This window comes from Phyllostomus discolor, chromosome 1, assembly GCF_004126475.2.
Source record: "Phyllostomus discolor isolate MPI-MPIP mPhyDis1 chromosome 1, mPhyDis1.pri.v3, whole genome shotgun sequence".
NCBI lineage: Eukaryota > Metazoa > Chordata > Mammalia > Chiroptera > Phyllostomidae > Phyllostomus > Phyllostomus discolor.
Genome location: NC_040903.2, coordinates 189,149,134 through 189,161,983, shown reverse-complemented (window position 1 = coordinate 189,161,983; position 12,850 = coordinate 189,149,134). Strand labels below are relative to the sequence as shown.

General features: G+C 40.2%; 1 protein-coding gene and 1 non-coding gene across 2 annotated transcripts; one reads left to right on the top strand and one right to left on the bottom strand.

The window, feature by feature from the left end:
• Positions 1-3,131: 3,131 nt before the first annotated feature.
• On the bottom strand, positions 3,132-6,789 carry HSPA2 (heat shock protein family A (Hsp70) member 2). The gene has a single exon (XM_028506000.2). The coding sequence runs from the start codon at positions 6,619-6,621 to the stop codon at positions 4,708-4,710; it is 1,914 nt and encodes a 637-aa protein (XP_028361801.1). The 5' UTR covers positions 6,622-6,789; the 3' UTR covers positions 3,132-4,707.
• Positions 6,790-11,323: 4,534 nt separating this feature from the next.
• LOC114493742 lies at positions 11,324-11,387 on the top strand. The gene has a single exon (XR_003684341.1). It is a non-coding gene; the product is annotated as a small nucleolar RNA SNORD2 (small nucleolar RNA).
• The last annotated feature ends 1,463 nt before the right edge of the window (positions 11,388-12,850 follow it).

Below are 12,850 nucleotides of genomic sequence, written 5' to 3'. Positions count from 1 at the left end.
GGGGTAAAGGTACTATCTAAATATTTAATAATTCCAAGTGTCCTGTGAGGGAAAGGTTTTGTTGGGTGGGTTTTTTTTTTTTTTTTTTTTTTTGCTAATTAAAAGAAACATTTCAAGGTCATATAACTAAGAGCATATAATATAGAACCGAGTTTCTGGTCTTAGATTTTAGCCGTAAAACATTAACTTAATTACAATGCATGCTTATACTGTTACTGGTCAGGGGACCTGGTCCTGAGCAGGTCTGCCTAGGGCTAGCCAATAGTGTGTGGGTTCTTGACTTTATGCAGGAGAGATTTCACCACAGGAGTCCAGGTGATTGAGAGCAGGTTTATTGAAGCTGAGGTCAGTGAAACAAGAAAGGGCTTAGTATAGAACACGCAACAGGAGAGACCTAGGCTGGCTGCTTTGGCTCTCTAAAAATGTCACAGGAAAAAATGAGCCCTGGTGGGGCTGCTTTAGCTCACTGAGAAGTCAGAGAAAAGTAGGTACTGGAGACAGATTCGGGAGGTTAGCCTGGGACAGAACGAGCTGCCACTGCCCACTGCAAGTCTCATGGGGATCCCTAAAGTTTGGGAGATGCATGCCCACTGGGGAAGAAGAAGGGAAGAGGAAAGGTGTAGGCATGTTCCCCAGAGGGAGAGAACAGGCTGGGTCCTTTGTCTTGGGGGTTTTCTCTCTCTCTTGCTGGCAGGAATTTTAAGGCTTTCAGGGGAGGGTTTCAGCAGAATATTCATTAGTTTTCCAGGTGTGCCCTTTCAGGGTCACAGTCTCTACTGATTGGTCAGTGCCAGGGCAGGAGTCATTAGTCATTGCAGCTGGTCCTGGTGTCACCCACCTGGTTTTGCCTCTTTTCTGGGCCTGGAGCTGAAATACAACTGAGGCCTAGATGTTATCGCCAGGGAGCTGACTTCTGCAACTGGCTATAAGTTGCCTGGCCAGTTGGTTCAGCCACCTGTCTCAGCTTCTCCATTCTACTTGCCAAGGAATTTCCCTAGCTTCTTACTATCCTGCCTCAATATTATGAAAAATTCATAATGGACAGGTTTTCACAGTGTTATAATTTTACCTTTAAAAAATTAACATGTAAGGATGTGGCAATGACAGTATTTGAATTAGCAACTTTATTTTTGGTTACTTATTTCCGTAATCTTGAATTCACAAACAACCTAATAATCTATTCTGGAAGTGGTGGACAAAAGAGCCTATGGCTTCTTGATTTGTTCTATCGATAAAAGAAAGACATTTCTACAACAAATATCACCCTATTAAGTTTCAGAAATGCATATATCCATTCCAAGAGCTATATAAAAAATAAATACTGGTCTCTTTTCCCAAAGATCCTTACTTTTTCTTCAAGGAATGAAATTCTGTATCTAATTTTAATGCTTAAGGATAGTCCTTCAAAACAGTTTTCTGATACTTATTTATAAATTAAATATACAGAAGCGATTGAATATTCCCGTCCTTTAATGTATGTATTTTATGAAATATGTAAAATTCTTTCTATAAAATATATAAATATATTTCAATATGCATGTGAAATATATTTTAATATATATTTTAACAATTGTCTTGTAATATATGGATTTGAGGTTCTTTAAAACTTTAATTACAGTGTTCAAGGAAGAGGAAAATGCCTCACAACACAACTTTTATAAACTACGTTCCATTTAAAGTAGGTGAAGACCTTATCATGGGCTAGTGTTTGAACTTCATAAAAGGAAATCTTTTCATTTTATCGAAATAACCAAGTTGTAGTCCTACTTAAGATTATGTATAGGATAAAGAAATTCTCATTTAGTCTCCCTGACATACTGATTAGATGATTCAGTAAATATCCTATTATATATGTTGTTTAAATATATAACATTAATATCTCCTAATACATACATTTTAATGCATTTACATTATACATATCAAAGTAATACTATAAAAAATTTAGAGTGAGCTTGTTTTGAAACACCACACATCTCAAAAACTGTAAACAATCTATTATGTGTTATTTTAACAGATATCTAGATTTACTGTCTCCAAACAGGACAACTATGTTAATTAGACATTCAGGTAAGAAGAATTTAAGTGCCTCTTCTGAGAAATGTACTTTTTTATTCTACATGTATTGCATTTGCTTTAGTCATAAATGACCACTAGTCTCTAACATAACTCACTACTTTAAAGTTCAAGTGATGCTTAATTAATTCTTAAACTGTAATTTAGTCTTGTCCTAACATCAAGTACTTTTTCCATTGTCATTTGACTATAGCTGATCTAACATTTGCTAAGGAGTTCCCAGGAGTTATTGGGTTACTAGTTTCAACTGACCCCTGGAAACACTGAATGGCTGCTTTGGTAGCTTTATCTTAATAACATTCAAATCTAGATAAATTTGAGAAGACAGAATTAAATAAAAAACACTCAAGAAGGCTAGAAGTTTTACAAATTACTTTTCAAAATAATAGAAAATAAGTGTTTGCATAGATTGAAATTGGTGTTATAGCCAGTTACCAGAGGCCTGGCCACAGGATCAAAGAGACTACCTCTGGTCATTTTTCTGATACTTTAGAAGCTAGTATCTTTTAAAGTGAGGTCTAAAATGAGTCATACTAATACCAGATTGCACTTACAGAAAGACTCCATTACATCCTGAAGTTAGAGCAAGGGATAAACACTTTCAACAAATAAAGATCTAATAGAAGCTTAATAGCATGGGTATTATCTTGGTAAAAATTAATGCTCAAAGTCACTCTAAGGCTATTAATGACCTGTTTTCTTAATAACAAGGTAGTTTTGTCAAATATTTATGTGATATTATCTGTAGTCAATAAAACACCATTATACCTCCTTGCTGAAAATTTGCCACCAGCGCAGCACCAGCACTGAAAACCCCGTTATCTTCTGCTTTTCAGTGTAATTTTTAAAAGTTTATTTTGAAGCAACTTCACAATTGCTTTTTTTTATCTTCATCCCTCACCCAAATAAGACCTGCTGTGGTGGGGGGAAAGGAAATGCATATGTACTTAAGAGTCATTTCTTGTGTGAGGGTCATTACCAAAGCCCAATTTTAGGCTAATTTGTTCCCTACTTTTTATTTTCTCTGCATAATAAAGAAGGGTCCACTACTAAATTACAAATGTAGTTTCTATAATTCACTGTTATCTTATGAACAACGTGAAGCAAATCCACATTATTTGGAAAGAGATATCAAAATGTATATAAGTGGTGAAAACATTAGGTTAACTATGCATTTTCCAATCAGCTTTACGGAATTTCTCCCAAGTTTCCCCTAAAGAGAATAAATCAAAATAAAGCATAAGTGTAATTCCACTAAAAAATAAACATGACCCTCCTTCTCCCAAGGATGTGGATTTTAAAGCCCAGGATAGTGGACTTTATCCTTTAAAGTCCTTTATTCCAAAGGGTTGCAATATTCCTATCTATACCAATCTCAAATCAGATATATAGGAAAATGGACAAGCTGTATATTAACAAAATACAGAACTATGTTGCAGCTTGCCTTTAAAAAAGAAATCTATTCTAGTGATTTAAGGAAGGTATTACAAAATCATTGATTCTTAAATCAGGGGGGAAAAACATCTACAAATCTCCTATCCACCTAGAAATTGTACCTGCTGGAAACACATCCTTGTGGAATAAGCTCAGATGTTGAGCTGTTTTACTAGAAAGTTAAAACAAGTTTGACTAAATTTGGACTCTTAATATTAAGTGGCTATAAAGTTTACCTACTGGCTCTTGTTTCAGGCACCTGTATGTCACAGAAAGCAATTTGTTTCATACTACTTTGGGCTATTCTCAGAAGACAACTCATGCCCCAGCTTTTTTTAGTTTAAAGAATCATTTTACATTTAACCCCCAAATACAGTTTGTATTTTAATTGAATATGCAGGTGGATTTTCACTTGAACACTTAAGGCCAAGCCTTAGGAGTTTGGGTACACTGGAAGATCCCAATCTGGTTTCTGTGTTTAAAGAGGGGGAAAAGTTTACCCAGATCTTCTCCAATTAAGCTGTTGGTAATTCAAAGCATCTGAGAACCTCATCTGAGAATTAGACAAAATTGAATTAGATAAACTTCACCTCATACTAATATCTTAGTTAAAGATTAACATGGATAAAACAGTACAGAAAGAAAATTGAAAACTCCAAGACAGCAATTTTGAAATCAATTCCAGCTTTACTTTAAATTTGTATTTATGCAATTGTGTGCAAAAAGAATGCCTATTCTTGACTTTATTGCAATGTTGACTTTCCTCCTTAGCACCTAAAACTAAACAATTCAAGCTTCTATATATCGTTACCAAGCTTCCATAGAACATGTGCACAAACTTAAGGTTTCCCATCTAAAACTAAGCTAACCAAAATTGCTCAAGTCAGCAAACATGCAAAATGCATTTAAAAGAAATCTCAAATAATGTTTTTAAAAGTCAAACTTTAGAACTAACCTTTTATAATTAAACTAAGTTGTTGCTCCTTTCCTTTCATATGTATACACCGGGCTAAAGACTTCCAACAATAGATCTCTACTTGGCACGAGGACATTTCAAAGAAACAAAAACAAAAGGAAAAAATAAAGAAGAGGGAAGGGGGATATAAGGGGACTATATGATAATGGGAAAAAATACAAGAAGATTAAGTTTAAAAAATAATAAAGAAAGGAAAAGAGGTTTACGCTGACTGGAGTGCAAGCTTAGTCCACTTCCTCGATGGTGGGTCCCCCGGAGGCTCCGGTTCCGCCGCCGCCGCCGCCAGGGCCGCCTTGGTAAAGTTTGCTGATGATGGGATTGCACACTCTTTCCAGCTCTTTCTGCTTGTGTTCAAATTCATCTTTCTCCGCCATCTGGTTTCGGTCGAGCCAGTTGATCACCTCCTGACACTTGTCGAGGATCTTGTTTTTGTCCTGTTCGCTAATCTTGCCCCGCAGCTTCTCGTCTTCCACCGTCTGCTTGATGTTGTAGGTATAGGACTCTACGGCGTTTTTGGCGGCGACACGGTCGCGATTGGCTTCATCTTCCGATTTGTACCTCTCCGCTTCTTGCACCATCCGGTCAATGTCGTCCTTGCTCAGACGACCCTTGTCGTTGGTGATAGTGATTTTGTTTTCTTTACCGGTGCTCTTGTCGGCGGCGGTGACGTTGAGGATGCCATTGGCGTCGATGTCGAAGGTGACCTCAATCTGGGGGACCCCGCGGGGTGCCGGGGGAATCCCGGTCAGGTCGAACTTGCCCAACAGGTTATTGTCCTTGGTCATGGCCCGTTCGCCCTCGTACACCTGGACCAGCACGCTGCTCTGGTTGTCTGAGTAGGTGGTGAAGGTCTGCGTCTGCTTGGTGGGGATCGTGGTGTTCCTCTTGATGAGTGGGGTCATAACGCCGCCAGCCGTCTCGATGCCCAGCGACAACGGGGTCACGTCGAGTAGCAGCAGATCCTGCACGTTCTCTGACTTGTCTCCGATGAGGATGGCCGCCTGCACCGCTGCTCCGTAGGCCACCGCCTCGTCGGGGTTGATGCTTTTGTTGAGCTCTTTGCCGTTGAAGAAATCCTGCAGCAGCTTCTGGATCTTGGGGATGCGGGTGGAGCCACCAACCAGCACGATCTCCTGGATCTGGCCCTTGTCCAGCTTGGCGTCGCGCAGCGCCTTCTCCACCGGCTCCAGGGTCCCGCGGAACAGGTCAGCGTTGAGCTCCTCGAAGCGGGCGCGGGTGATTGACGTGTAGAAGTCCACACCTTCGTAGAGCGAGTCGATCTCTATGCTAGCCTGTGTGGAGGAGCTCAGGGTGCGCTTGGCGCGCTCGCAGGCGGTGCGAAGCCGCCGCACTGCGCGCTTGTTGGGCGCAATGTCCTTCTTGTGCTTGCGTTTGAACTCCTCAGCCAGATGGCTCACCATACGGTTATCAAAGTCCTCGCCGCCCAGGTGAGTGTCGCCGGCCGTGGACTTCACCTCGAAGATGCCATCCTCAATGGTCAGGATGGACACGTCGAAGGTGCCGCCGCCCAGGTCAAAGATGAGCACGTTCTTCTCGCCGCCCGCGCTGCCCTTCTTGTCCAGGCCGTAGGCTATGGCCGCCGCCGTGGGCTCATTGATGATGCGGAGCACGTTGAGGCCCGTGATGGTGCCCGCGTCCTTGGTGGCCTGGCGCTGCGAGTCGTTGAAATAGGCCGGGACGGTGATGACTGCGCTCTGCACCTTGCCCCCCAGGTAGGCTTCGGCGATCTCCTTCATCTTAGTGAGGACCATGGAGGAGATCTCCTCTGGGAAGAAGGTCTTGATCTCTCCCTTGTATTCCACCTGCACTTTGGGCTTCCCTCCCTCGCTCACCACCCGGAACGGCCAGTGTTTCATGTCCGACTGCACTGTAGCGTCCTCGAACTTACGTCCGATCAGCCTCTTGGCGTCGAAGATGGTGTTGGTGGGGTTCATAGCCACCTGGTTCTTGGCGGCATCGCCAATGAGGCGCTCGGTGTCGGTGAAGGCCACGTAGCTGGGGGTGGTGCGGTTGCCCTGGTCGTTGGCGATGATCTCCACTTTGCCATGTTGGAAGACCCCCACGCACGAGTAAGTAGTGCCCAGGTCAATGCCAATAGCCGGGCCGCGGGCAGACATCCTGACTGAAAGATAGGCAAGCGACGTTAGGCAAGAACACCAGGGACAGAAAATCCGCGGAGTCAACTAACGGCTGCCTTGCACCTGATACCACGAGCGCAAACTGTGTCTCCCGCTCCTCTGGGCTTGGCTCCTCGCTCTTATAGCCACCTCCCTGCCAACTTGTGGAAACTCCCAGAGCCAATCCGCTCTCAGGACCGCCCGCCAAGACCAGCTTTTTGTCAGAGTGACCCGCCCGAGGCCCAATAGATTTTTGAGTTGGGTGAGGGGCGGGACCCCCGCCCGCGTGAGGAAGCGAGGGGCAGCCGTTATGTAAATATCCCCGCCCACGTCTCGTAGCCGCGGGGTCTGCTGCTCCACACTACACGCCTGCAGCTGGGGGGCGTTAAAGGCACGTGCACTCCCCGACGCCCTCCAGGTATACGCGCTTTCTTTTCATCTTCGCCTTCCATAAGGCTAGATTCGCCGACATCTATTGGATTGGCAGGACACGCAGCCAATGAGCAGCTCGGACTCCCAAGTGGGTGGAGAAGGAACGGCTAGGGCCCGGGCGCGGTGGGGGCGATGGCCCAGCACTGAAGGCGAGCGGGGAAATAGAGATTGCCTCTTGAGTTCCTAGGTCTTAAGTGTGCAGTACAGTGCCAAGGGTACCTACTAACCTAGCACGCCGGGGGAGGCCAATGCACTGAGTTGACTGCACCGAGGAAATAGGGCCAGAACCTGCTTTTTTAACTTTGGCATAATATCGCGTGAGGGCGGCTCCCCTTAAGCCTCGGACAAAAATAAAATGACACTGAAGTTCCAGGATCCGGCTGTCAGCCTTACGGAATTTTACTTTGCGCACTTCGCAGCATCTCAGTGGGTGTGAGCGCTCGATTTAAACTGCCTGACGGATGGCGGGGGGGCGGGGACGGCGGGGACGGGAGCCGAGCAGGGAGCGGGAGAGAAAGCCCGGAGAGGCCGACTTTTTTTTCGGCGCTGCTCGCGGGAGTCCTGCGCAATGGGAGACTGGGGAGTGGCTGCAACTAGTCTTCCCAGCGGTTAAACTTTCCGTACCTCACTTTCCATTTTTCCTGCTTGTCCTACCACTTGATGCATTCTGATTTCGTCCCCCTGTTCTCTCTACTGCTTTCCTTATTTTGGGTTTCAAGGGCTTTATCCGCCGCTTTGAGTTATTCCCAGGAAAACCTATAATCAAACCCTCATGTTGAAGCACCATAAAATACCCCAGTCTCCCTTCCCAGCCCGATTCTCAGCGTACGCACACGCGACCTGGTTTGTGACCTGAGTCATGTTTATGACTGAGCACAACAGAATGAGCTTATTTCCTCTAGCTTTGCTGAAGCTTCATTAGAGGCATAGACCCTCAGAGAAGGTAAGTGAAAAAGAGAACAATTCATTTTATAAGAGGAATGTGAGAATAGGTTTGGAATTACCGTTTGGCACCAGGTGATGAGATTAGAAGCAGACTCCTATAAATGGGCTCCTGAAGGAAAACTGTTACAAAATCGCTGGGCTAACATTTCACACTGGGGCGGGGGGGGGGGGGGGGGCATGTTAAGCTGTAGACATTAATTCAGTAAGCTTGGTCGGTTACCTACTATGTGAGAGTAGGAAAACAAATGAAATAGTCTTTCTTTATGAGGTCGAGTCTAATAAAGAGGTAAACATAATTCGAGAGAAGCGCTATGGGAACACAAAGAGGCGACACATCCAGACAGGGAAAAGTGTATTGGTGAGGGCTTCCTGGAGGAGGTGACATGCCTGAGCCAGGCACTGAAATTGCCAGCAAAGAGGGGAGGAGAGCATTTGTGTGCGTTGTTGTAGTTTGGGCTAAGAGGAGAGCAGTGTCCTGGGACAACTACAATGTCTGTACAAATTAATGTAAGTACAAGGGCAGGGGTACAAACAAGAAATAGAGTCTTCGGGTGGACAGGATACATTTCAGAGCCTTATGCACCATGATATTTTTTTTCCCCTTGGGGCTATGGGAGAGGGGAACCATCCTTTGAAAGAAGGTAGTAATGGATAGCCCATATCAAATTTGTGTGAGACAGTGCACTGGGCAAAGATTTTGTCTGAGAAACACATAAGTAATGCGACCAAGAAGTAATGTTGCTAGAACTCTATAAAGTCTGTCAGTGAACACGTTTCTTTTATCTAGTTGTGTAAATAATTTCCAATCTTTAAAAACACATATGCTATTAATTTGTTGATCTTATTAAATAGTACTACTTTTAACCACAATTCCCATTTCATTTTCCATGCAAGAAATTAAAGAAAAAAAATTGAACTGGGAAACCTTTTAAAGAAAATATTGGGAAAACAAAGATAAAATCAAAAGTTTTCTATTGACACTGCCTTAAATTGTGAGTACATAGGTCTTGATTTTATTCTAGCAAATTGATGTCTTTTATGTAATTTTTTAAAAAGGCATGGGGGAGGGAATTAGAGGGCTGGAGAACAATCCAAATTCTTTGTAGAACTGATAATATGATAAGTCAAAGGGTCCCAGCAACAACTGAAAGCAAAACTGTAAAAAACAGTCGTCAGATCTTTTGTATTGAGACAGCCCTTACACATTTACCTCAAGCAAAGCAAGACTGCAAAAACCAAACATGCCAGTTCTTATACACAAACACTAAAATTGGAACTTCAGAAGGGAGAGGTTCTTTGTAACTTATGTATTGTCTCTATGTACAGTTATTCAGTTATTACAAACTTCTCTTGTAATCTAACTACCACATTAACCTTTAACACAGCTTTGAAACCACAGTAGCAATGTATCTGCATTTTTATTATAGATACATATATATTTTTTCTGCTCTAACTTTTCACCTAGTAAATTGACGTTTCATACTGTAGACAACCTCCTGAGCTTTTCCCCCCAAAAACACCATATTTTCACTTTGATTTCATATGAAATAAACTTTTGCAGTCCTAGAACATTATTATACACTGAGCATTCTTGGAATTTTTACATTGTTCCATATCTATATTGATTTTTTTATTTTTTAATCTTATTTTTTATGATTGCGGCTCAGTTAATAAAAAATATAGCCCATTAAATGATCAAATTAGCAAATTTATAGTCAAATAATATTCGTCAATGCCAGCAATGGTACAGCAAAACAGGTAAATTCTACTAGTGGAAATGTAAATTAATACAATCTTTCTGGAAGATAATGTGACAATATTTTTCTTTACCTTAAATATGTCCATATCCTTCATTTAGCATTACCCTGTGGGCTTCATCCCAAGGAAATAATAGAACATGCAGGTAGTATTATTTGTGATAATAACATGAAAAACGAAATTACATCTCTGATAATAAGGAAATGATTACATCAATTATAGTACACCCATATGATGAATTATGTAGCCATAAAAATTGTTTACAAGAATTTTACTGACAGAAAAACATTATTGATATAATTAATTAGAAAATAAGATACAAGACTTTTGTAACTTCTTACTCTATCTGTAGGATAATCTTATGTATGTCACATCAAAATTGGTTATCTGTAGATGGATTAACAATAATTTTTCTAAATGTCCTTACATATATATAATTTTACAATTGAGTTTTAAAACTTGACCATTAATATTCACTTGAAACAAGGTTCACTAATCCTACTACTTACATAGAAATTACTATTGATTTTCAACATAAGAAAATCTGTTTGGAAGATTATAAATACTAGGTGTTTCAAAATATTTTTAAAGATTGAGGTCCCACACAGTCTGGAAAAACCAAGAGCTTTAACATATGCCAAACCCTCTCTAATTAATCCCCAACACCCAGAAGAGTACCTGGAACATAGTAGTGATTCACTAGCTTAGTGTTTATCAAAAGTGACCTGAGGCACATTATTTAACCAAAAATACTGAAAAACTTAATTTTTTTTCCTGTAGAAGAGTAAGATTCTCTGCTTATCTCTTATATTTCTGTACTAACACTGCACATATCGAAATGGAAACAAATTCACATCTGAAAATACTTGTACTAGAGATACTCTGATGAATAAAATGAGGTCTAAAACTGTATGCGTTGATAGTCAACCCTGCCCGAAGGAGACTGACTGAGCAAGAATAAATTTTTCCCAAATTACTAGGGGAAAAAATTATGTATTTTCTGGAATCCTCTCAATCACTACCTAGGTGCAGCCTTCATAAAGTTTCACGGATTGTTTTGAGGAGGTATTGTTGGCCGGAAGAGAAGGTGGAGTACGTAGCAGCCTATAATTTGAAGACCTATGAGCAAGCTGGAGTCAAAGTAGTTATTATGTTTAAGACCTCTGTAAATACTTCCATTTTATAATTCTTTGGAAGTACCCTGTCCCAAAATATTTATCCAGTCACCTGTCAATATGGGAAAAATGCCACCATTTGCTTCTTTGAGCCTTGGAAAACTGCCTTTAAAATTTACCATTAAACTATAGACTAGGGGGACTCTACCATGCCTGGCCTGGAAGGTTCTCAGAACCCAAACCTGGAAGAGAGGCTTTTCCAGAAGAAAAGTAAATTTGTGACCACAGCAGACAATTGTATCTACTCAGTTTTGGAGAGTGCTAACTAGGAGGATACACTCCTGTGGAATAGTCTAAAATAATCTGAAAGTAGTAAGGCTGTTGTCTTGCATACAGGAAGAGTGAGACTCAATATGCCATTACTGTTAACACTTATTAAGTGAAATTAAACCAAGTGAAATTATGGCAATCATATTTTGGAACCAATCTGAAATGAATACTCATTGCCGATCACTTAAAATTACTAGGGTCTTAAACTGAAAAGAAAATGAATTATACTGGTTAGGAAGTTATTTCTATGAATAAATTGTTATTTTGAGAAATGAACCAACCAACCCTTTGAAAGAGCTAAATACTGTGTCAGTGGATCTTTATAGTTTCTTTTTATATTATAAAGAAAACTAATTTGTTGCCATCTGTGTTTGCCATGAAATAATAGTTTTCCAGTAATTGTATATTAAAAGAAAACAGGATTTGGCAATAATAATTTCAGTTAATTCTCTTTGTGTATTTCTGAAGCTGCTCAGGATACAGCTTATAATTAGCTGTATCAGATACTTTATTATTTTGGTACCAGAGAATGGAAGGAATTGATAACTTTTCAGACATAATTTTTTTTAAAGATCCAGGTTGAAAAATAAAGTATAAATAAAAGTAATATACAGACAGTTTAACTTCTGAATATAGAGGAGGAAATTTTATTAGGTAAAAGCAATGGATTAAAAATGTAACAAAAGTTCTCTATGTGACCCAGTAAACTCCATTTTATATTAATGTACAGAAAACAATCACATTATAGAAGACATTTATATAATTTATTCTTCATTACATTTGTATTTTAGTACAGTCAAAATTTAATCTCTTTTGTGAATCTAATTCCACCAATTAAAATTATTGAGTCTTTACTATATTGATCTGGCACCTTTAATTATTGGTAATATTCCTATATGTTTCTTATTTGCTAGAAATCTGTATTTCTTTAGGTTTCCTCATGCTCCCAAGAGATTAATTTTAGTTTTGACTTTTTTTAGGAACTAACACTTTAGTTTTCTAAACTTGTTTTATTTTAAAGCAGTTGAATTCATATGAATTTGAAATCTCTAGTGGATTTCTTTTCCCTTCTCACCCACTATCATTGTAATTAACTTTCTCTGATTTAAAAAATATATATATTTATTTTTAGAGGAGAAGGGAGGGCAAGAGGGAGAGAAACCTGTATGTGCGAGAGAAACATCGATCCGTTGCTTCTCGCACACCCCCAACAGGGGATCTGGCCTGCAACCAGTCACATGCCCTGACAGGGAATCAAACCAGTGACCTTTCAGTTTGCAGGATGATGCCTAACCCACAGAGCCACACCAGTCAGAACAACTTTCTCTGACTTTTGTTAATCAAATTATTAGAAAGGATATTCAAGTTATTCTATTCTATAGCTAGAGATTTTAAATTACTCAATTTTTGGATATGCTATTATGTATAGTCTAAGAGCTCTTTGTGCAACACATTAAAATATTTGAATGGCATAAAAACAAACAATTCTGAAAATACGACATCTTGATATTGCACAATAAACAATACAAATAACAATAATAATAATGAATTAGGTACACAGTTAATCAAAAGTAAAACTACAAGTATACTCACAACATGGAAATATGGCTACAAGAATTCATATAGTTAAGAAATGTGCTATGAGCATA

Coding starts and splice junctions, on each gene's coding strand:
- HSPA2 (XM_028506000.2), bottom strand. CDS start 6,621: ATGTCTGCCCGCGGCCCGGCTATTGGCATTGACCTGGGCACTACTTAC.